This window comes from Platichthys flesus, chromosome 1 (genome assembly GCF_949316205.1).
Source record: "Platichthys flesus chromosome 1, fPlaFle2.1, whole genome shotgun sequence".
NCBI lineage: Eukaryota > Metazoa > Chordata > Actinopteri > Pleuronectiformes > Pleuronectidae > Platichthys > Platichthys flesus.
In genome coordinates, this window is record NC_084945.1 from 16,135,652 (window position 1) to 16,159,336 (window position 23,685).

Consider the following 23,685-nt stretch of genomic DNA (forward strand, 5'->3'; position numbering starts at 1 on the left):
CTTTTATATAGCTCACATTAAGATCAAATCAAGCCCTGCGCAACAGGACCAGTGCCCCACCCTCCTCTGCCTTCTGCTGCCCAGAGGACAGAGGACATCAGAGGTGGGATTCGTCCCCTCTCCGGTGCTGCCTGCTCCTCCAGACTCCCTTCCATCTGGGATCCTCAGGGAGACGAAGAGTATCTGACAAGGGACTTGTAAGCCTCTTAGCCCCCCTGTTGCGCAGCTCTCTCTCAGCCCATGTTTTCCTAATTTAGTTGTGTAAGGAGTACACTGCAAGGCCCTTGTGTGCTGCTTGGATTGAAATTCTCTTTGTGGCTCTAATAGACTGGCCATGTATATCAATTAACACTACTGAGCCAGTGGCAGGTTCAAACCTCTGGAGACCAGTGGCTGTAATTCCTTTTTCAATGTTTCCTTATGGCTTCAATAATGTGTATTTAATTAGGTTTACATTTTTTTTAATGGAGTGATGCTGTCTTTATTATTTGTTAAATTATCTCTGCCAAATGTTTTCACCTGGCTCTGTTTGTTTGGCTGTTAGGGGGATTATGCAAAAATGACTGGACGAAAACCATAACATTTTGAGGTGAAAAAATCTGTCTTGAAATCTGACTTGATTGAAAGTAAGACTTAGCCTCAGTTCTATGGTAGTTTATTATTTTTACTTCTAAATAAGCCAAACTCAAAAAAAATCAACATTAGATCTTGGGTACCCTAAGCCCTGTTCTTTTGTTTATGAATACATATTTTGTATTGAATGAATGATGTTTTTGAAATAATTATGTCAATGATTCATTATTTAAAATTAGAAAAGCTTTTAAGAAATGTTATTTGTATGGATTTATTTGCCACCAGTGTTGATTGTAAGACAACTTACTCGCATGATCCATATTTCATTGTTTTCATTATGAGGAAACATCATATGAAAGAACAATAACAACTTCCAAAATTGTTATCTGCTTTTTCGTTTTGGGTCTTTATTCATGTCAGTGCAGATGATGAAATTAGACCCCCTTCATGTTTTATTGTTGCAGTGTAAAAATGTATGTCAGGGTGGATATAATGATGAGCTTCCCCAGGTATTGGGGCACTTTTAATGCTCATGGTTGAAAAAAAGGTTTTTCCCTGGTTGCAGCTTCCTCAGTAAGAGAATCACAGAGTTAAACCCACATCAAGTGTTTCCATCGCCAGCTCTTCACTTGAGGTCCCCTCTTTTCACCACCAGTAGCGCTGTGCTGTGACCGCGGGAGGCCAGTTTACACAGATGGTTCTGCAGAGTGGGCTGCGCTGACTTTCTTTGTTTTCCCATGAACATGTTTGGCGTGTAATCCCGGATTAACAGAGAGACTTTGTGTTAATTTACAGCTGTAATACAGCATTCATTCAATATTGGTATTCCCCTAACACACACACACACATGTCGGGTATTAGGGCCAAAAGATAGTGTGGGTCGCCTGACTCTTTGCTGGGGAGGATTGGAGGTCACAGAGATCCAATCAGAGGCTACTGTTGATGTCCATCTCATTCCCGAAGGAGTCTCTGCAGCAGGCTCGCATATACAGCTTCTGTGAAACACATAGGTAGTGCTATTGTCTGTGCACATTCATGCCACAACCACATGCACACACACAGACACACACTATCAATGACAGAGGGTGCCTCAGAAAACCAGGCGGCTGCATATGGACTCTCTTGATATCAGTCACTGGCCGTGTGATCTTGTTATGCAAAGTCCCTTAATCCCTACCTATGATGAATGCCCACTGGAATTGTGTGGGTGTGTGTGTGTTTCGGGGGGGGGGCCTGAAACAGAGATATGAGGGCAGCTGTACCAGGACGATGTCCACTGTTCTTTGAGAATGAGTCCTAGCAAAGATTCCTGATCCCCAGCCTAGCAGAAGGAAGAACACATGTGAGATCATGTCTGAGGGTGCACTACAGTGCCCGATGAGAGAGATGCCGGCAGAGGAAGCTGAGAGCAAGATAAATAGGGTTGAATATGTTGCCTTAGTGCAGAGCTGAGATTCACATTAACCTCGAGACCACTTGCTTCCCAACACAGGCATTATAGGGCCAGAGGTGTTATTGTACCAGCTGGGGGAGAACTGAGTTTGTAGCTCCTGTGGAACAGAACAAGGGACCTGAGCAGGCTGCGACTGGAAAGGGGCATTTCATTTGGGCCCTGTGCAGAGTTTATATACGTGTCCCCCTCCGCCTGCTTGGGCGCCACCATTCGCCGCGGCGGCAAAAAGCAGAAGGTTGCCAGGGGTGATGGTGGAATGGGGGGAAGAGCGGAGTAGCTGCACACAGGGAGGTGAAGGGATGGAGTTGGCCTTTTTTGGATCAGAGAGGATGTCGAATGGGCCAAAGAGACAAACCATGCTAGGGATGAAAGAATAGATAGAGGGCTTAATAGGTGGAATATAGTTGGCATGAATGAGAGAGCATTGTGTCTGTTTTTGTGTGTTTGTGAGAAGAGTGGAGGGGGGTAATGGGATTAGGGGTAACACCTTTGGCATGGCTTGGGAGAGCCACCTGACACCCGGTCTGTTGGGGACCTGGGGAGAAAGGCGGGGTGCAAGGAAGAAATTGGGGGTCTAATCCGTGTCCATCTTTGGGAAGTCATTCCCAGAGCTCTGAGGATTTGGGGCTTTGGTTTCCGCTCTGCTTGCTTTGGTTAATAATACCCTGGGAGGGAGAGGAGACATGGAGAGCGAAATAGGGAAAGAGACAGAAGGAATGGGGGAGATGGAGAAAGAGATTTCTTTACCCCTTGGTGGACTGGCAGGGCACCGGCCGAGACCAAAACTGCTTGAAGTTCAGAATAACCTCTAAATCAAGCTGTATCTGTTCTTTTCTAAATATACACTATGTGTATATACGTTTGTGTGTGTGTGTCTGTGCAGATGCTCCTAGGCACACACTCTGTGTTTGTAAAGATTGACTTACTTTATTCTGTCCGTCCAACAGGTTGCAGCTTGAGTAAAAGTCAATAACCTGAGTGTGTCTGGGATGTTTGCTCAGAAGACACACGGGTGGTCCTTATGTGTGTTTGTGTGTCTGAGTGTTTGCAGGGCGGGCACTCGGGCACTGGGGTGTCTTATCCGTTTCCATGGTGCTGACAGAAGTTGATAACTGTTCTAATAATTGCAGCCGCGTGGCGGAGGCTGTGGCGTGTCAGGGACTACAGCTCGCAGACGGCACAGAGCTGCTTGGCTGGATGTGTCACAGCTTCTGTGTTTGTCCCTCACCTCTGCACAAGGTGTTGATTGGTCCATCCTACACTGGACCAAAGTTCAGGGCAGTTTTCTGGTGTGAACTGGCTGCTCAGCCTCTGAGAATGAAACACCAGGGAATGTGCCATCTTAGCGGTAGGCCAACTGTGACAACCTTGTCCACACCCTGAGCAATTAAACCCCAAACAGCCTTTTGTTTTTAGAAATCCTGTCGAGGACATAATTCTACAATACATGTCTCAGACAGTGAATAATTTCCTCACCTCTGTTAATGTAAAGAGCATTTGATAATGACATTATACATATTTTATTTTGAGTCATAACCTTTGTTTGTGTTTTGTGTGGCAGGTGGAGATGTTCCGTCGTGTGCTGGGGTCGACTCTGGGTTTTGTGGGCTACACGGTTCAGTATGGCTGTATTGCACATTGTGCCTTTGAATACTTTGGAGAATTTGTTGTGGTAGGTATCAATAATGTCACAGAATGAATGGCTTAGTGCTGGGCAATAAAACAATTATAATAACATTATTGAGAGAATTATCTATATATCACATATGGAATGGTTTGTCTTGATATTTTGTCCATGTTGTCCGTCCCTGCTTTTTCTTAAAATGCAATTAATGAATTTATGCCAAATACATAATTCTGCTTTTGTTGTCTTGCTTCAGTGCTCTGGTCCATCAATGGAGCCGACTATTGTCAGCCATGATATTGTCTTCTCAGAGAGGATGAGTCGTCATCTTTGCAAAATAGAAACGTGAGTTCAGTCAATTGATTCATGCAAATTGAAGAGACGATGTACCATTTCACCAATCAAATTTTTGATTAACTGTAAAAAAAATGTAATTCTTTCTTTCTAAAATGTTTGACAATAGAGTAAAGGAAAAGATGTCAGCAATTTCCAGCAAATGTATAGTACGACATAGATTATACTGATACAAGATATTTTGCATAACTGTTGATGAACTTATCTTGTGTTCAATTCTTCTTTTCAGGGGGGATGTAGTGATTGCAAAGAGTCCATTTGACCCAAATATGAACATTTGTAAAAGGGTTATTGGGCTGGAGGGAGATAAAGTCTGCACAAGTTCCCCAACAGACATGTTCAGGACCCACACATATGTGAGTATGTTTACATCATAGAATCCCATATTTGTTGAAATTAATTTCAGCTTTTTTTCTCGTACGTCCTGTGATTACCTGCTTTACCAAGTGAGATCCCTTGTGGCAGTTTCACGGTTCTCTTTGAAAGAAAAAAAGGTTTAAAAGATGTCGGGGAAATAGAGAATGAATGAAGAATGTGTTTATAGCAAAGCAGTTGAAAGATTGTTTCACTCTTAAATGACAAACAGAATTTCTATGCATAATGCAAAACCGTCTCTCGGTTTGTCTTTGGTTTTCTTTGTGTGTGTGTGTGTGTGCCGCTGTCTATAGACTATCATAGTTGTGTACATTTTAGACCGCACACATCCATTTTGTGTCATTGGTCAAAATATCAGCTTTTGACAACACCTATATTTCCTCAGAACAGTGATAAAACCAGAGAGAGAGCAGGGGTTCTGCCGCCGAAACCACTGTCATTGCTTTTCTATTACTACTCTCCCCAACGCCCACAGCTCAGGCCTGCAATCTCTCTGAAGCCTGTTAGAGTTAGTGCCAGCCGAATGAGCAGACTGATGGGTGGGTGGAGATGTGTGTGTGCGTGTGTGAGTGTGTACATATGTCTGCAAAGCAAAGGTTGCGTTAATGTTGCATGTTTTTGAATTTATTGTGTATTTTATAGACCGGGCAGACTGTTGAACGGGTTCAGTGGAACATGGCTTAAGGCCAAGCCTGAAAGTATCATTCAGCAAATGAAATGGGGAAATAAAGAGGTTGCCTATTCCGCTAGCTTCACCTCCACATACAAAGTGCAGAACGTGTAATATGAGACATTGTGATTCGTGATCTCAGGATGTAGCTTCTCACATTCAGGTCTCATTTCAAGTCATTTTTAAACTGGCCAGTAGGGGGAGAGCTCTTGATTTAGGCTCATCTACCAAATGTAGATTGAAACCGAGCAGTAGGAACTTGCTAACTATTTCACATCAGGAGAGCCAACACCCAACATGGTGGACCAAAATACGCCAAATCTATTTTCTACTCCAGGCTTCACAGTGATGTGAGCTGTATCTCATAGTAAGAGATCAATGTCTGAGGTTCAATTGGGAAAGATTCATCCTTTGTGTCTGAAGGATGGAGATACCCCTGGGGTTGGTTCTAGGTCCATTGATTTTTAGCATCTTGTCTACACCTGTCAAAACAAATAGTCAGGGCAAACTTTACATTATCACCCCAAGTCCTCTCACTTGACACTCAATTAAAATTAAAAAAACATTCAAAAATCAGGGCCCGAAAAAAACAATAAGGTTGAATCATCAAATGTCACAAATAAGATAATAAAAAAAAAATATCTGAAAATAAATAATACTTATTTTCAGATCCATCTTCATTAGCTGTTCCAACCTACAGATTATTTTTAATTGACAACAATGTAATGCTTCCTCTCAGTTTTGTGTTTCTTGACACAAGCTCTGCAATTGAGTCAGCGCACAAGCCTCAACAAAATCTAACTGTTGCATTTCAGTGAACAAAACCTCATTCGTACAAACACAATTTGAATGCCTTTCATATATGTGTACATCTCATACTCCTGTTTGTATTTGCACCTACATTGTTTTTCTTTCTTAATTCTTTTTATTTTAAAACTTTTTAAAAGCCCCCTGTGGAAAGATGTTGGAAATGATAATTTTGCTAAAAACACCAAGTATGGTATGTCTCGTGCTTGTGCATAATGGAATGCCACAGTACCAATGCTGTTGTTATGTCCTTTTCAAGTAAAATAAACCGAAATTGAACCATTTATTTTTTAAACGGTTACAATTTGTGTTCTATTTGTCTAACCAGGTAAAATTATGTTTTCAAGCAGTGGAAAGTGGTGCAGAAATAAAATATATATTTGTACTGTAAACCTCAATAGCATCAGTACAACAAATGGACCTGGATCCATTCTGTTGTTTGGTGACTGAAAGGAGTGAGGCTCTTTATGCAGCAAGAACCAGGAGATGGAGAGACACAGAAATGCTGCTTTAAACTGTTCAAATAGTCATCTTGAAATAACCATTAAGCTAGTTTTCACAAAGCTTTGTATTTTATTTCTTACACTGTAATTATTGCTTTGGGATGATAATTAATTAACACCCAGGAGCAAAATCACTGGCTTTATGTGACAACATTTGGGGTAACAGAGAAAACATCCGCTGCTCACATAAATGTTTGTGCTCCCTTAGGGAGTTTTTTTTAAGCCCCCCCCAGAGGATGCACGTGTTTGTGTAGATGGTGTGAGAGGCATTAATGTGGACCTGTAAAGATACATTCTGGAAAATGGTGTTAGACTCTGTCATCACCTCCTTTTTTTGTTCTGACAGACAGACGGGCCCTCCCTACCCTCAGAGATCCAACTGGAGACTAATTGCCCTGTCACCTTTTAGGAATAATTTCTGTGTCAAAACATTGACACTTGATCCCTGATGTTACAGCAGAGAGAGAGAGAGAGAGACAGAGAGAGAGACAGAGAGACAGAGAGACAGAAAGAGCTGTGCTGTTCTGTGCCGTGAATATGGACTGAGCAATGTGGGGAAAGATGAGCCCCGTACGCCTGCATGTATTTAAGCTGAACATAATTCAGCACCTCAATCATGTTAACATAATGAGCACTGTAATAGTGTGGCTGTTAAACAACACACCTCTGCAGTGAGGAGAGCTCTGGTTTCAGCTCCTCTTGACACGTCTCTGACAGGTACACAATGCCTCGCCTCGACCCAGCCCACATCCACAGGACCGGGGCCTTCTCTGCCATCCATCACACCAGAGCTGCCGGCAGCGCAGATTAAACTGACTCCATGTCCAGATTCTACAAGACTGGTGGTCCAGCCTTGAGCTTTCGGAAATTTTAAATAACTTTTAAAAATAAGGCGTCTAAATTGTGTTTATGTGCTAACATTAGAAATGAGTCGCTTGTTTCCTCGCAACCGTGTCGACAGTGAAACCTTTTCATTGATATGCATGAAAGAAATCACATGAGAATTCAAACAGCATTTTTTTCTTAAAGAAGCAGCGTTTTGGCAGCAATAGGTTTTATTCAGAAGTTTGCCCTTGACTTGCCATGTTTTTCTGTTCACTGTGCACCTGCAACTTGCAAGGTGATACGCATAAGCTCCTATCCGTGTGTTCGCCCAGCTCAGGTTTCAGACCTCTTCACTTTCTCACTTTTCTGAAATACTGCCTGGTTGATCTTTGAAGTGTGGTCCTTGGTTTTTATGTGACGTCATTTGTGTATTGAGACTCAAATCCAAAGTCTCGCATTTTGCCGTCCGTCGATTGGATGATTGATTGACCTGCTTTCATCAGGCAGGATTACGATGAAGCGGAAATGTCCTGATTATCAAGAAGTGAACACAAGAGACTGAGACTGCCCAGCAAATGCTGGAACAAACGCTTGAAATATCTTAATCAACCCTCAGCGTCTTTAAGATGAGGATTAGATCCTTTTTCTTTCTTTTTGAGGAAGATGAGTAGAAACGGGGGGGGGTTCTGGCTTGACAGATGACAAACGGTGGTGTATCTTCTTCCTGTGCTTGGGAGCCAGCATATGTTGCCATGTTAATGAGGTGTAATGGTGGGAATCCAGCATGCTGACATATGGTTCTCAGATGACTCCTTTAATGATATTCATTTGTGTCGTCGTTATTTAGTGAGTTGTATACCTCGTGTTAGGTCAGCGTGTCACTGGCTCGTGATTATGTCACATCATCTGTCTCAATTATGGAATATGAAATGAAACGCAGCATCCCACAGTTGGACAGAAAACTCTATTCAGGGAGCCAGGTGACAGGAAGGAGGAACACGAGTGTGACGTCACCTCGGCGCTGACGATGCTCTGCCTCTTTATTCATGTTGTTCTCTTTCCTCCAGAGGACTTTTTCCGTTAAAAAGTTAGGCAACACAAAAATAGACTCGTGGATTGTGATGCCCATTATGACAATATAATGTGTTGTTGATCCTGTCTGCACATATAGGGGGGACAGCGCACTTAATTAGGGCCTTGACAAGCCTACTCTCCTAAAGTGATGAGATTAATCATAATTGGTGTCACTGTGAATTAGAGCCCGCTTGGATGACCGCCCCACTGGCAGGTCGGACCGCGGTGGAGACCCTTGGACGCTGCTGCTAGCCGCAGCTTAGCCCTCTTTTTCTCCCTCTTTCCCTTTCTCTCTCTCTCTCTCTCTCTCTCTTTCTCGCTCCCTCTGCCCAGCTATCTCAGGCCCCTCTCTAGCTTTGCCCTCCCTGGGTAAGAGGGGCGCAGATCTCAGCCAACAGCCTAATGACCCCGTTTGAAGTTCTTCTAAATCCCTCCCGACCCTGCCCGTTACCCATGACCCCTCTCCTAAGACGGTACGGGGCTAAAGAGGGACAGGCAGGTTGACGTTAAGACAGGATGAGGAGGGAGGGGATGGCTGAGGCGACTCGTTGGGAGTAGGGGGTGGGGTTAAGGTATATTCTCAGTACATAGCTCACTTGGAATAAGTATCAGACGTTTGATTTCTGTTTGATTCCCATGTTTTGTGAGAGAAGAGTGATGATTTTCTCCCCTTTTGTGTCTGATGATGTTTTTAGGTTCCAAAAGGCCACGTATGGCTCGAAGGGGATAACCTTAGGAATTCCTCTGACTCACGCAGCTATGGCCCAATTCCCTATGCCCTCATCCGAGGGCGTGTTTGCTTAAAGGTAACAGGCGAGGTGTTTGTGTTGTGTGTGTGTGTGTGTGTGTGTGTCTGTTTGTGTGGGTGCGTGTCTGTATGTGTATGTGTATGTGTGTGTATTGTCAAGTATTTAAACTTGTATTTCACACAATCAGAAGGGGTTGGATTAAATCGCTCACTGATTGGTTCCAAGGTGTGAAGCTCCAAGCGAATGTATGATGTTGTTTTCCTTCATTATTTTTATAAGTCCAGTTAGTTTGTCCATTTCAAAGCACAATGCAGGGACGTGAGTCAGTTGGAAGTTCAAAGCAAGTGTGTCTGATTGACCAAAGCCTGGACAACATATTGTCTAGCTTTCCATTCTGCTGTGTTGTCATGTCACTGGATGTCATAGCAACCACGACCCTGGAAACAGGTCAGCCAACCTTCTGTCCATCTGATTGGACAGCGGCACTCCACTGGAGGGCCTGTTACGACAGCTGATGAAATAACAGGATCTCGTACCGAGTCAAATGCATCATTAAAAGGCGTATTAGCAAATGTGTCCAGGGAGTGAGATCATGTGTGGTACATAATGGTTGGAGCTGCTGTATTCAGTCATCATATGGGTCTAATCTCGTTTTTAACCCGTTGTTTCTTTGTGCCTTTTGTCCCTCGCAGCTCTGGCCACCGCATAGTTTTGGGACCCTCAGTGAAAGCCCAACCAAACGCATCATTAAAACTCACAATGACTCAGATTGACTCATAAAAATTGTTTACAATGTTTGTTACTTTGCTTTCAATCTTTTCCAATAAAGCTTGATATTTATTTAAAATTTGATTTGTATAAGTAGTCGTGCTTGAATCTTTCTAAATAAGCCAGGCTCAAACCCGAGGTATGTTGAAGGTTTATCTATTGGGGGGAATACTATGCAATTGTACAGGCTTCATGATTTTACAGTTGTAATTCTGACGTGGTCTTGTGTTGTGGAGCTTGTGGTGTGTTGGCTGTAGCTGTGAAGCACTTGGAGGAACAGCACTGCGTGAGAAGCAAGTAAATCTGTGTCTCTGTGGAGCTGCTAACAGCAGAGAGCGGGCGGAGGCACAGACGGGATGCACAAGGTGTACATTAATAATCAAAAACTCAATCAGTTACAACACAATCAATTAAGTCACAAAGCAATAAAGTGAAGATAGAATTAAACCTAAATCTAGCAGTTAATACACTATATTGGATCATAAATTGTAGCTGAATTTAACTGTTTGATTTAATATGTTTTGAAAAGCACCTGAAAGACATTTGCCGTCTGTAAACAGGGATATCTCTCTAAAGCTACAAACTGTGACCTCAAACAAAACATCTCATTACCTTAAAAAGATGTTATTAATGTCCTGTTTACTGCTTTCTTTGTATTATGGTAAAACAAAAGCTCTCATATTCTTTAATATTTCATCATGCTGCCAGGGCAATAGAAAAAAATGTTAACATTTCGCATTTAACCATCAAATATTAATATGCACTTAGTAACTGCCACGCTTACCACTGAACTATGGGGTGTGTGTGTCATGTGTGTGTCGTGTCATGTGTGTGTCGCGTGTGTGTGTGTGTCACACAGGAAACCAAATGTGGTGTCTGTTGTTGGGGTATAGATTTAAATGTATCTATACATGTATATATAGATACATTTGTGTGTGTGTGTGTATATATTCACTTTGATGTATATTTATTATTGTATATGTGTATGTTTGTATGTATATGTGTGTGTGTGTTTAGTATAGTTTTGAACAGGTTTTTAAGTGATATAATTAGTGGGAATGAAAAAGCATTAGCCGCAAATTGTTATTTTGATAATATAATTCAAATTCTTCGATTCAAAATACATTTATACAATAATTCTTAATATCATTCATATTTTTTATATTATTATGATTAAAATTAATAATGAAAGTAAAGAAGTTCCTACTTATGAACAGTAGATACAATTCAAACACAAGCCTGTAAACTGCTATCTGACCAGAGGGAAAGCTAAGGTGATTGTGATCTGACATTTTCTTCAGCCTGCTGACTCGCACAAAAAACCCTGTTCTGCTTCGGCCTGCTCATCCTGCTCAGACCTTCCTGGACACAGAGACTTCAGCACACACACACATACTGAGCCCTAGAAGCTCAGCTGGTCATTCTCCAAGGCAGAGAGGGACTCTTCTCCCCACAGCTCCCCAGGGGAAGTGAGTTCCAGGCAGCCGTGGGTCCCTGTCCAGCTGCTTCCTCTGTCTGGAGGGGGCCAGAGGGTCACAGACAAGGCTCCCTGTGACACTGAATTATCTGCCTGAGTGTGATTGTGCCTGCTGGGAGGGACTCTCAAGATTGTGTGTGTGTATGTGTCTGTCTGAGTGCATATGAAAAATATTTATGCCGGGTTTCGCTTGGAGCATATCTTTGTTTCTCAAGGTTTAATATTCATCTGCTGCGTGTCAACACGCTGCCAGTGTTAAGCTGAAATGCTGACAAGTAATCTTAGCTTGTCCCTTTAAAGACACTGCCCCATAGAGGGAGCTCTGCTGTTCACTACCACACTGCAGGCCTGGTGGATGAAGACATTATTCTGATGAACATGATTAAGAATGATAACAAGGTTAAACCTATTGATTTTAGATAAACAATATCCCAGGTCGCCTGGTATAAGCACCACTGTTTATCTTTATGACTCTTTTCCCCAAAGATGTGGGTCGATTTCTTGACCGGTAATTTAATTGACTCGTGAACTGCCCGTGTACGTTGCTCTGTTGTCACATGTTGAGTTGTGCCACGAGCCCAGAGTCTCAAAGAGATGACCGAGCAGAGGTGTATATCATTATCATGCTGAGTGGGCACAAGGCTGCGAGTGAGGCAGGAGGAGAGAGAGATCAGAGGAGAGGGACAACAGACAGCTGTGCTGAGCTGGGCAGCACCACAGAGACAGGCTGTGAGCTGTCAGCAGGGCCGAGGTGTGTCTGCCTCAGTGGGAGACAGGGACAGAGCTGCAGTGTGATGTGATGTTGCTGTATGTTTGTTGCTTTATGTTCTGTATGATGCTATGTGTATTCAGCTCTTTATTCATTGTACGTGATGTCAAACGGGCATGCATATTGTTATTTTAGCCAAGGAGGTCTTGTTGTTGGTTTTGTTTGCTTCTAAGGAAGATTTAGCAACAAATACTGCACAGATTTCCACGAACCTTGAACTTTACGTGCGGATTTGAATAATTTTCCTTGATTTCTCAGAGAATAGTTCATGGATCTTGATGAAAAAACCGACATGTTCAGGGGACTGATCTTTATGAGTGTGTGGAAGTAGGAATGTAGTGCATTTTAACAAACTAATTTATAGGAGCAAAGTGAAAACCAAATTACTCACAATCCTTATGCATGTTTATGCCAACTAACTAACTTTTAAAGAGTCCTTTAACATCATTTTACTCATACCAGTTTTACAATTATATCACAATTGATGCAGCAGAACCAAGGTTATTTTCATATTCAATGCACACATTCTTATTCCTGGCAAAACCTGCCACCTCCATTACCCACAATGCAACTCAACTGCTTACAGCTCAATTGGAGATCCAGGTTAGATTCATGTGTTAAGTATGTAGTGGCCGATGTATCCTGGGGCTGCTAGCGCCAATCAGAGATGAGGTCACAGAGGTGTGATGATCTCCGTTCTGTCTTCATCCACACCTAGAAAAAGATTCTCTCATTTTGAGCCTTAACGAATGTTGATTCAAGTTAAAGTTATTCAGGGCATTTTTTTTTTTACCTCACTCATCTTTCTCTGGAGACACAAAAATGTGCTGCAAAATACTTTAATATGCAAAATTAGAATGCTTGATTCTTACGTTGGCCTAATGCTTTTTGCAACAGAAACCTATTACATTAAAGTTATGACAAATATTCAGATTTTTTAAAAATATATTTTTTATCTAATTAATATAATATAATATGGTGGGGTGGAGTTCTGGGCCACTTTTCATTTTGGAATCAGATATAAAGACGATCAGTAGTTGTGTTGCTGCTCTGCCACAGTTTTTACGAACCTTTTGAAACGACTATATCCTCCTACTGTGTAGGTGACTAGACAAGCATAGGGTATGATTGAGTGGTCCTTAAGAAGTTAATAAACAGTTGGTGTAGTATGTTTACTGCTTTGAGAGAACAATGATTATTTATATAGTTATTATTATTTTTATTATTTTGTTATTATTATTGTGTAGTTACCCTTGCCACTGTATTTTCTAAAACGGATCCACAAACAGTATGAGGGAGCTCAGCATGGGGAAGGTAACAGTAACTGAAGGGTGCAGAGGGAACTGCAGTGGATGATAGTTGGATATGTGGCAGGAGACAGGAAGATGGGCTGCATCTGATTCTTTGGTTCATTTCAGGTTAATTGAATCCTTTAAAAGTGCAGAGACACGTGAAAGAGCGGAGCAGGAAGTACGAGTACAGCTAGTCAGAGGACCGCCCGCCACTGGTAATGGCCTGGTTTGTTTATTTTCATATCCACGTTATAGAGAACGTGACCTAAAAGCAAACTTGGGTCAGATGCTGCAGCGTTACCCTGACAGCCAAATGTCTCTCTTAGTCGGCAAACAGAAATGTCTCCATCCTAAAGACACAGCGCCTCATGAAAACCTATGCTGCCTTTATCCAGCTGAACTTTTGCTACTTCAACTAAGTTGAAGCCGTATCAATCACTCTGCTGCATGAATCCAGGCTTTCTTCAGTTCTCCTCCTCTTCTCTTTGCATATCTCTGTTCTGCTGCATCCTGTTTACTCCCCTCGCCTTTTTTCTTCACACTCCCTCCCTCTTCCATCCACTTGTGTTGCTGGTTGCTGATCAGGGAATTGCCGCTTTCATTGACGGATCCTTTCATTCTCCTCCTTTTAATCAAGCCTGTTAGTTCTTCTTAATTAAGACATCAGAGATGCATTTGATCAGTGTTGCTGTTCTACGTGTGTGTGCGTGTGTGTGTGTGTGTGTGTGTTTGTGAGAGAGAGAGAGAGAGACAAGGAGGGAAACAGCATAAGAAATAGTGGGGATACGCTACCAGTCCCTACCCAGTGTGTGAAGATGACTGCACAGCTTCAATTGGGGCCCATACACCTCCTCCAGCTCTGTTCTGCCAGCCCTTGAGGCTTGTGGTGTGTACATCTCCCACGCCAACAGGCGTCAACCTCCAGAGATCCATACTAGACAGATGGTATTGGAGGCTGGGCAGGGGCGGCGATCAAGCTCCCTACTGTCAGCTTGTTGTGATGATCACACACACACGGCTGTCAATACTCACAGTCCACTTATCAAAGAGGAAAAGGAAGACGAAAAAAACTTCACACAAAGAGGATCTAGAAGGCAAAACTTAACTTTTGCTCGATTCCATGAAAGAAGTCAGCCGAAATTCCAATCGCCAAAAGTAACACATGTTGTGCTTTTGCTTGCAGGGTGTGAATAATGTCAATAGGACAGTGAAGCTGAGGGTTTCACAGGAACATTAGCCGGCCTCTGGCCCTGGTAGGTCCACCCCCCCCCCACCCCAAAGGCAGTCAACACTATTAGTGCTCCTTCCCTCTAATGGTGCGTGTGGGTGGGATACAGGGAGTGGGGCCTCCGTTGTATGTACTGTACACTCAATGAAGGTCCTAATGGAAAGCTATGGGAGCTCTATCCTCGGGCAAGGAGTGATGCAGTGAGGGGGGAGGACAGGGAGGGGAAGGGGGATGACAGAAGCCTTAGTCTGACAGGCCTGACCTATATCCCCCCCCCCTTGCTTAATAGAGAGAGGGAGATAGTAATTGGCACATACATGTTTGCTGTTGGGAGCGCTCCCTCTCTGACTCGTGTTTTCTGTGGTCGATATAGAGCAGGAAGTGAGGGAGTGGAGTTTGCTTCATCTCTCCGGTCTGTTTTTGAAAATTTGTTTGTCACCTCAAGTTAAGTGAGACGAGACTCGTCCTAACAGCGTCATGATTTGTGTCAGTGGCATGATCAAAAGTCGAATGGCTTCATTACGAGGAGAAAAAAACGTAAGCGTGTGCGTCTTTCGCCTCTGATGGTCTGTCAATTAGTCAGCTAGTGTTAGTGAGTCAGAGAAAATAAGGTACACAGTGCGTGTGCGTGTGCGTTTGTGTGTGTGTGTTTGTGTGTGTGTGTTTGTGTGTGTGTGTGTGTGTGTGTGTTTGTGTTTGTGTGGTCCCCCTGGCATGTCCTGGATCCTGTAGTGGGATACGTAACTCTTTCTGCCTGGTTTACTGATGGGGGCTGATCGGCTTCCAGACAATTTAGCAAAGGAAACTCTGCACAACAAACATAAACAGACACACACTGATCCAGGCAATAACAGACTGAGAGCGAGCGCACACAAAGAAACTGCACAAAACAGTGACACACATGTGGATATGCACACAATAGATGCAGCAATCATCATTCATGAGCGGCATGAATTTCTATAGCACGCGGATGTAAGATTAAAAGCTGGGATAAGACTGTCAGAGAAACTTTCTGTGCTGGGATCTGCTGAGGTATTTCAGGCTAAGGCAATGACGTAAACTCCCTGACACTCTCACCATCTACCCACTTCCCATCTCTTCTTCCCATACAATCATTTGTCTAAGCCCCCCCACCATCACACACACACACACACACACACACACAAGCTGATGATTCTCCTCTTTCGGATTGGAGCTCGCGGCCTCCTCTTTCTGTCAATGAGGAGTCTATTTGGCCCTAAGGTATACAGGAGGGCAGGGGCAAAGCGAGGGGAGGACGGAGAGAAAGAAAGACAGAAAGAAAGAAAGAAAGAGAGGTCAGGATGGAAAACAACTTAGATCCTTAGAGCGGGGCATGGGCCCGAGTGGTGATGGAGAGCTGGCGTGGGGAAGCAGAGCATTGCGTGCGTGTGTGTTTGTGTTCCTCTTCGGTCACTGTAGTTCAAAAGCTGAACCGCGTCCAAGCCTTGGTAATGATGCAGCCGGCCACAACAGACTACAATAACCGACAGTCTATGGCTAGCCAATTACTGTCTGCCGCAATTATATTTCCAATTCAGAGGTCACAGGGGAAAGTGGCCCAACTCAACTAATCATTTCGAGCAATTACTTTTAAAACTAATTAGACTGTCAGGTTTGGCTGTGCGTGCCCGCGCTCGGGGGAGGTTTTTGTTTGTGTTTTTGTTGCTGTTTTCACTTTGTCAAATGGGTGGACTTGAAAGGGGAGAGCAGGAGGAGGGGGTAATATCAGCGACAGTGTAAGCCAAACATCAACCGCAGCCACGTATTGAGGGACTTGGGTCATTATGGGAGTTTGGTGAGTTTGGGAGGGGGGGGGGGGGGGGATCCATTGTGAGAAACAGGATGCTGTGCTCGTCCCGTTGGTGCCAGGCACTTTGCTAGACGTGGTGAGATGGGGTCTTGGTGACGTCAGCTGTAAAATGATGTGAGAGAGCGAACAGGCCACAGATCACAGGGAGCGACGGACGGGAAGGAGACACAGTCGGAGGGACGTCAAACTCGGCTGGTGCCTGTTGTAGAGTGAAATCGTAAAAACTTGAATCAATTTCGATACACAGCTAATTGAACTGTTGCAGTCCAAGCCATCTACGTGTGTCATTTGAGAACAACAGACAGAATTCACTTTACATAGAGACAGGGTCAGGGAAGAACCCATTCAATTCTAACATGGATCCGGATCAGGAGGTGGATTCAGTGAGTGGGTTCTTTTTTCACATTTATTTGTCAATGGTTGATTTATTGCAGTTTCAGGGACAAGATGTAGGCCTAACTAAATTAGTAACAGCAAAAGAGGCACTCAGTAAAGTGCATATCTTCATCAGTCCCCTTTTGAAACCACATTTAGATCCGTTTTTTTTATTTGGATCTGCATTAAAAGGTATTTCACTCATACATATGCCTTTTTTATTCAAGATCCATTGATTATTTTCGGAGGAATCAGTGAAAATGTTGAGAAACACAATTTTAAAGGGGGAGAATACAATCCTGGATTTGTCCCCCGATCTGGATCTGACCCAAATTGTAATGGGTTCTTACCAAACCCATATCACATCCTTCCACTAAGTTTTCAGTAGTTGTCATGTAATCCTCATAACAAACAGACATACCAGCCAAGATGAAAACATAACTGAAACATACTGCACCAATGGACACTGCAGGTGTAATTGGCATCAGAGCATTTGTGCCAGATTTGCCTTGGATGCAACCTGGAAGACAAACCGAGGGCTCTGTGCAATCAGTGCTGTGGAATTGTACGTGTATTTTGCGGGGATTTAATTTTGTTACTGTACTTTCCGGATCCCGTCAAGTCAAACTGAACACTGTTTACAGAAGATCAAATGAACCATAAAACCCTCTCTCTCTCGACAGATATTATTTTAATCTAAAAACCTTGAAAGGTTAATTGAACATTAATATTTCAGATTATTTTCACAGAAAACCGGGCACGGTATATACTTTTTACATTGTGTGTTATAAAAGTGTTGATAACGTGTCTTTACAGTCACACTGGGATGAACGAGCCTCGTCCTGTCACAGAGAGAAAGAACAGATGCAGCACACGTGTTGTACCACTGACAACCAAAACTGCTTAAAGGAGCATTTCAGAAGGACTCCTAATTGAAAAATATTATAGCAGAGCAGTGGAACGGTGTGTGGCTGCATGTCGAGTGTGTTTGTGCCAATGTTTCCAATCGGAAAATCTGCAAGATGGGTTGTGCTATATATTTTATGAGTCTTGGGGTTTCTTTTTATACCATACCACTCCTAGACACGCAAAAAGCTGCTATACATACATCTGGTTAAGAGACACACACGCACACACGGTGACTTGTAAATGTAAAACTCTTGCTCTGAGCAGAAGTGGACGGTCCACCTCCACAAGAGCGATTCATCCAGCAATGCACAGGAGAGTTACGGCGACTCACGCTATGTCTTAGAAGACGTGGTACAATGTAGTTGTTTAATGTAGACGAGTCCCACTTTAAACACTCTTTGTTCTATGCAATTAATATCACCCGATTAATATTGTATCCTCGTGATTACCAAAAAGAATTATGATTTACATAGCACATACCATGTTCATGCTCAGGCCCGTAGACCATTCACCGTGATGAACAGCAGATTACATTCTACAGATGATAGTTCTTTACATGTAGACTTCATGTGTCATCTGTCACTTTAATATTGTCGTGTCTGTACCGTGGGTCATGCAATTTAAGAGAAATCCTATGCACTTGCATAATTCAGTGTTTGTTTTGGTACATGTTTGTTCTAATGTGTCCACACACACCCACACACACACACACACACACACGCGCACACACATACACACACACACACACACACACACACACGCGCACACACACACACTGCACACACACAGTGTACATAAACAAACACAAAAATGCCTCCGGTAGTTGTCATAACGGAGCATCCCTGATGGAGCGATGTCTCATTAATACGCAGCTTGCAGGGGAAGCGCGGCGTTACCTCTCCCACTTTGCAGCACCATGGTGACAGTTCTGTTTTTTATCAATAAGCCGAGGTTCTCCTCCATCGCTGCGACACGTGCTCATCGGGTATTAGAAGGTTTTTAGCTTTTTGGTTTTTGATCACTTCTGTTGAACATGTTTGAATCGTGTCCGAGTTGGGTGCATGTGTGATATTAAACAACTTGTCATCATGTGAGGGAATTCAGATGTTGACACTCCTCTGTTGCATCACTGTCACGTCCTAATTGCCTCGACGTATTCAGTAAATTCAGTGGAGCAACTCTGTCAGAAGCAGCAGAGATAAAGCCGCAGAGCGAGAATACTTTGAGAAGGAGGAGGCCGTTTTAGATAAACTATGCATTGACAGTTTTTCTGTGCTTCCTGCTATGTAAATTAGAAATTGTGCTTTATATCAGAAAATATTTGACTGTTTACATTACACGTTTCAATTTGATGCCATGTAAGAAAGTGCAGTGCTTTTACGTACAGTTCATCCTGGGGCTGTAACCATAATACCAGTGTTTATTACATTATTATAAAAGGCATATGGTCATGTTCAAATAATACTATGACAATGTTGTTGTTTCTTTAATTACCGATGTATGTTTTAGTTATTTTCATACACAAGTGGAAATTTGTTTTTCAACAAGGGGGATTAAAAATCGTTAACATGATAAAACCACAATAAAACATAAAAAAACTTTAAAGGTCCAGTAATATATAAAGCAAGATTTCCATGTTTTTTTTTGTAGTTAGATTTAAGGCTGATCTAGGTGCTGTATAAATACAGGTGAAGTATTTATACTCAACCATATTCAGAAACTGGGTCTTAAAACGAGCCACCAGGCCACCGCACTCGCCTGTACTCCCAGTACGGCCCAGCCAGGACAACCATGTGTGTGTGTATGTTTACCTGAGCCACATTCTACACAGCTGTGATGAAGGCCTGGAGCCGCAGTATCTGTCAATCATGATGTTGACTCTTTTAAAAAAATAATAACAAATTAAAACCAAAATTACAAGATACATGATCAGATCTAAACGTATTTGAACGTCTACTTTGACATTGTAGCTCAGCCCATGTCCCATACATCAAAATGGAGGAGGTGGGATTAATTTATACTGCAGCCAGCCAGCCACCAGGGGGCGATCAAGGTGGTTTGGCCTAACTTTTGAAAGGCTGGTTTGTCATCCATATTTCTAAAGTTTGTGATTACACCAGCTTGAAGGCTAAATTTGTTGACTGCTTGCTTACTTGTTGCCTAAGTGATGAAATCCACCAATTTTCAGAGCTCTGAAAAAAGGATAAGCTGCTTGATGGCTCCACAGCTGCTGTCCAGTTCAAACCCTTTTCCACGAAAGTTGTAGAGCTGCTAGTCCTCACAGCTCTCTTTAGCTCTGCACTGGGTCCAGTCCCCAGATCATCACTATATGTTTGTACTGTTTATCAAGCTACAATAGCTACAATCCTTGACCTGCGATTGGCCTGGCCCATGCGTCATTTAAAAACTGAAAGAGAGGATCTGAGCCTCTCCTCCAGTTTGCTGACTGATTTGTTTCTTCCACAACGCCAGAGAGGTGCATGAGAGAGGATATGTAAAATTATATTAAGGTGGTTTAGAACTTAAAAACTAAGAATATGAATTTATCTTCTTGTGGAAGCATAGCCTTGAATAAAAGACAGGGAATTGTACAACATGATACCTTTAAAGGCCCTGATATGAAACTGCACTCTGTGGGAAACAGTGATCAATAAATTCCATAAAATAATATAAAACTGCTGAGGCTGTAAAGGTAAACAAGAGATACTTAATCATGTAAGAGAAAGTGTTTAGAACTTAAATAAAAAAAATAATGAAAATGGTGGACAGAAGTTGTTTTCTTTCTTGGACTGCATTGTTTATTAATTACTTGTTCTTCTTTCTTCCGTGCAGCTTGTTTTTGTTTATGTGATTTATCACTGATGGATGGATGATTTTGACTCAAAGTTACAAATTAAACGAGTTGAGAGGGGAATGCACATTATTCTCATAGCTATTTGTTTCATGCCATTGCACAGTTGTGTAATTATCATTGTGGTAATTACTAATTAGGTAAAAGGGTTCCACAATTGTCGATTGTTGTTTGTTATCCAACGCACTTAGGGAAGAGATGAAAAGAGACGGAGGAAAAGTTGGACACAACGTCCACGTTTGCTTTCTACTTTAGCTTCGTCGCGAATACACAATTAGTTGACCTATTAAAACTCATTATTATTTACGACTACACATCTGCAATCAATGTTTGTCTTCATCGATGCTTGGAGCCGTACTTGTCAGAACATCGTGCCCATGAAGCCCAGTGGGCACACTCTGGTTTTCTTCGAGTGTGCACGCTGCGAGGGAGAAGAGATGACATGGAGGAAAGGGGGATGCATAGAGAGGAGAGGCAGTAGCGACCCAAAGTGGGAAAAGAGGAGAGGTGCTTTGATTGACAGTTGTCTGGCGTGGTGCCTGCTGAGGTTGTTCCCCCCGTCGACTGCTATTATCAGCAGAAGGACTTCCCCATCGCCTTGGCAGCGCCTGTGTCACCCCTCTCCCCTGGAGGATGCTATCCCATTTGGGAGGAGATGAATAGGGGTCCCCTCGCCCCGTATGAGGTCCCTGTGGACAGAATCTTTACAGAGGGAGCACAGCGCAACAGGCTCTGTGTCAACACCAACATCTCCGACGTCTCCGTAAGAAATAGATTTCCTCACAGAAACCACAGGCCCTCCACTAGATCGGTTTCAAGCTGGTCTGTGATGGGGATTCTCTGGAAGAAAGATCCCCCCTTTCAAAATGTCCTTCACTTTTTAACATTCCAAAATTCTGTCTCATTGAAATATGCCCTTTTTAAAATGTGACAAATACTCTATGTTGGGTGTAGTTTCTCGGCCTGTGGATTTTCAACAACCCGCAGCTCAGCAACAGAAATTACAGTCGTCTGACAGTGTAAGGTGGAGCCAAGCTGGAGGCTATGATATCTTGAAATGAATCTTGGAATTAAAGTGAAGCGGGGGAGAACGTGAGACTCCCCAATAGAGCAGCTATGTGTTCATTTGTGCACTGAACCAATCACCGAGGTATGAATTTGATATCTCCTTTTTTTGTTTTTAAGGACAGCATTAGTCATTCAGTTATGGTAATTAAAAGCTATCGGAGTGATTTCGACGTGTAACTGATGGAGCAGCCTGTCACAACATTTGTCCCCACTTTAGCATTTAAAGCGGCGCGTCTGGAGTGTTCGAGGTGCACGGTTCATTTCTGAAGGAATGCAGGGAGCTCGCCTACCACACACAGACAGCTGCACTGCCGGCTGATTGGCGGGTTCAATGTGCTGTGCGTAATGCAAGTAAATCCTCCTCTAAGGCAGGTGTGTTGTTGGATGGGGAGGGAAAGAGAGACAGAGCGCATACATGTGTCATGGACAGATTTATTAAATTTCTGTCCCTCTGACAACATCCCTGTAGCGGTGGGTGTGGAGAGGCCCTTCACTCGCTCTTGACTTCCACATGTGTTGCTCCCTCTTACTCTTGGATCAGCGGTGAACGGGCCGTCAGCAGGGAGAGTCTCAGGCATGTGAGCGCAGACGCCTGCGGTTTGAAGTCCACGTCTGATACCAACACACGTGTGATTATCCTCCATTGAAGAGCCATCTGGGTGGAGGTTTGCACTTTTATCCGCGGCATTGTGGCCAAATTGTGCTTAGTGAGTGTGACAAAAACAAATGACGGTATCCCTGGTGAGAGTCCATAGAGATCTTATGCACAGGGCACCTGAACCCACCCACCTCACTCCGGCTCGTATGTATGTAGCAGCCTATAGCTGACCATATTTGGATCATGTAATAACCATTCTTCCTACTTCCCCTGCAACACGCACGCACACACAAACACACACACACACACACACACACACACACACACACACACACACACACAAGCACACTTCACTTCTTCACTCTCAATTTAACCCTGGTGTGTGACGGGGCCCGTGGTTAGTCTCTTCGCGGGTGTTAATGGCCAATGGAGCAGATATCGTAATGAGTGATCAATCTAGTTGCTTGCCGTCACAGCAACACATTAGCCATTCATACAGATTCAGTCCACTCGCCCAAGCAGAAGATCTGGATGCATATTTAATGTTTATCTTTTACAGATCTCGCTTAAGCGGACCTGTTCGTATGAAGCAAAGTCTTTGAAAAAGGTGGCCCAGTCCCCGAGAAGCCGGCTCCTGCCTCCCGACAGAATCAAACAAGTTCGTCCCGGAGCCCTCAGAAGGGACACTTCTTCATTTTATTGAAGTAGAAAGAAAATCCGGCCTCCAGAGAGATAATGAGATGATCATTATGAACTGTTGGGACCATCTCACAATTAGCGCCGGAGCTTTCAATAGGTGCACAGCATCAATTAAACGGGATAGATGAGAGAGAGAGCTGATGCATATAATGTCAGGATGTAAACACACGAGGACAATCACAGCAACCCTGGGAGATCAGGAGTGAGGTGGGGAGTGTCTGCTTTTAAGTACCTCAATCATGCACCTGTCACTCCGTTTCTTCACGTGGACGTCAGTGTTTACCGGAACGAGGGCTGACAGAAGACATCAGCGCTGGCTTGTGTGCAAACAGCTTGTGTGGACGCTGCCTATTGCTCGCACACTGATGCATTTTTCAGGCTTTGCGTTCATGCAAGATCCCATTTAGTGATATGTGAAGCGGGAGAAACTTTCCGTTCCCAGGAAGTAGCTAAGAAGCCTTTGTGCATGTGAGCTAATATTTATAACAGCACTTCCCCATCATTCCTCACTGGCAGGCTAATTGTCACTATTATCTCAGGCCAGTGGAATACGGTCATGCAACACGTTGGGTATCTCGCTATGTTGAGACAACCCCTGGATACATTTGCAATGGAACCCCCATTTCTGAGAGCTCAACAATTGCAGCCTCATGCATCCCAAGTCACCCGAATGAAGTCTGAAAGCAGGTTTCAGGCAAGGCTGGTTCCAATTCATCTGTGATAAATGGGCAGATAAGACAATCAGTGCACACCGTGACACAGTGCAGTGTGTTAGCTGTCAGAGCCGCACTCTGCTGGGGGAGTCCAGGTGCA

General features: G+C 43.3%; 1 protein-coding gene across 2 annotated transcripts in view; it reads left to right on the top strand.

The window, feature by feature from the left end:
* The window catches only part of immp1l (inner mitochondrial membrane peptidase subunit 1), a 56,496-nt gene that overhangs the window by 3,870 nt on the left and 28,941 nt on the right, over nt 1–23,685 (top strand). The window contains exons 2-6 of one of the 2 annotated variants that reach the window (XM_062386884.1): nt 3,588–3,698; nt 3,907–3,995; nt 4,234–4,360; nt 8,954–9,064; nt 9,700–9,859. In XM_062386884.1, coding sequence (XP_062242868.1) covers nt 3,588–3,698; nt 3,907–3,995; nt 4,234–4,360; nt 8,954–9,064; nt 9,700–9,780 — 519 coding nt within the window. In that variant the 3' untranslated portion in view covers nt 9,781–9,859. Of the gene's footprint in view, nt 1–3,587; nt 3,699–3,906; nt 3,996–4,233; nt 4,361–8,953; nt 9,065–9,699; nt 9,860–23,685 lie in introns of those variants that run through there. The other variant, XM_062386885.1, reaches the window with a different exon arrangement.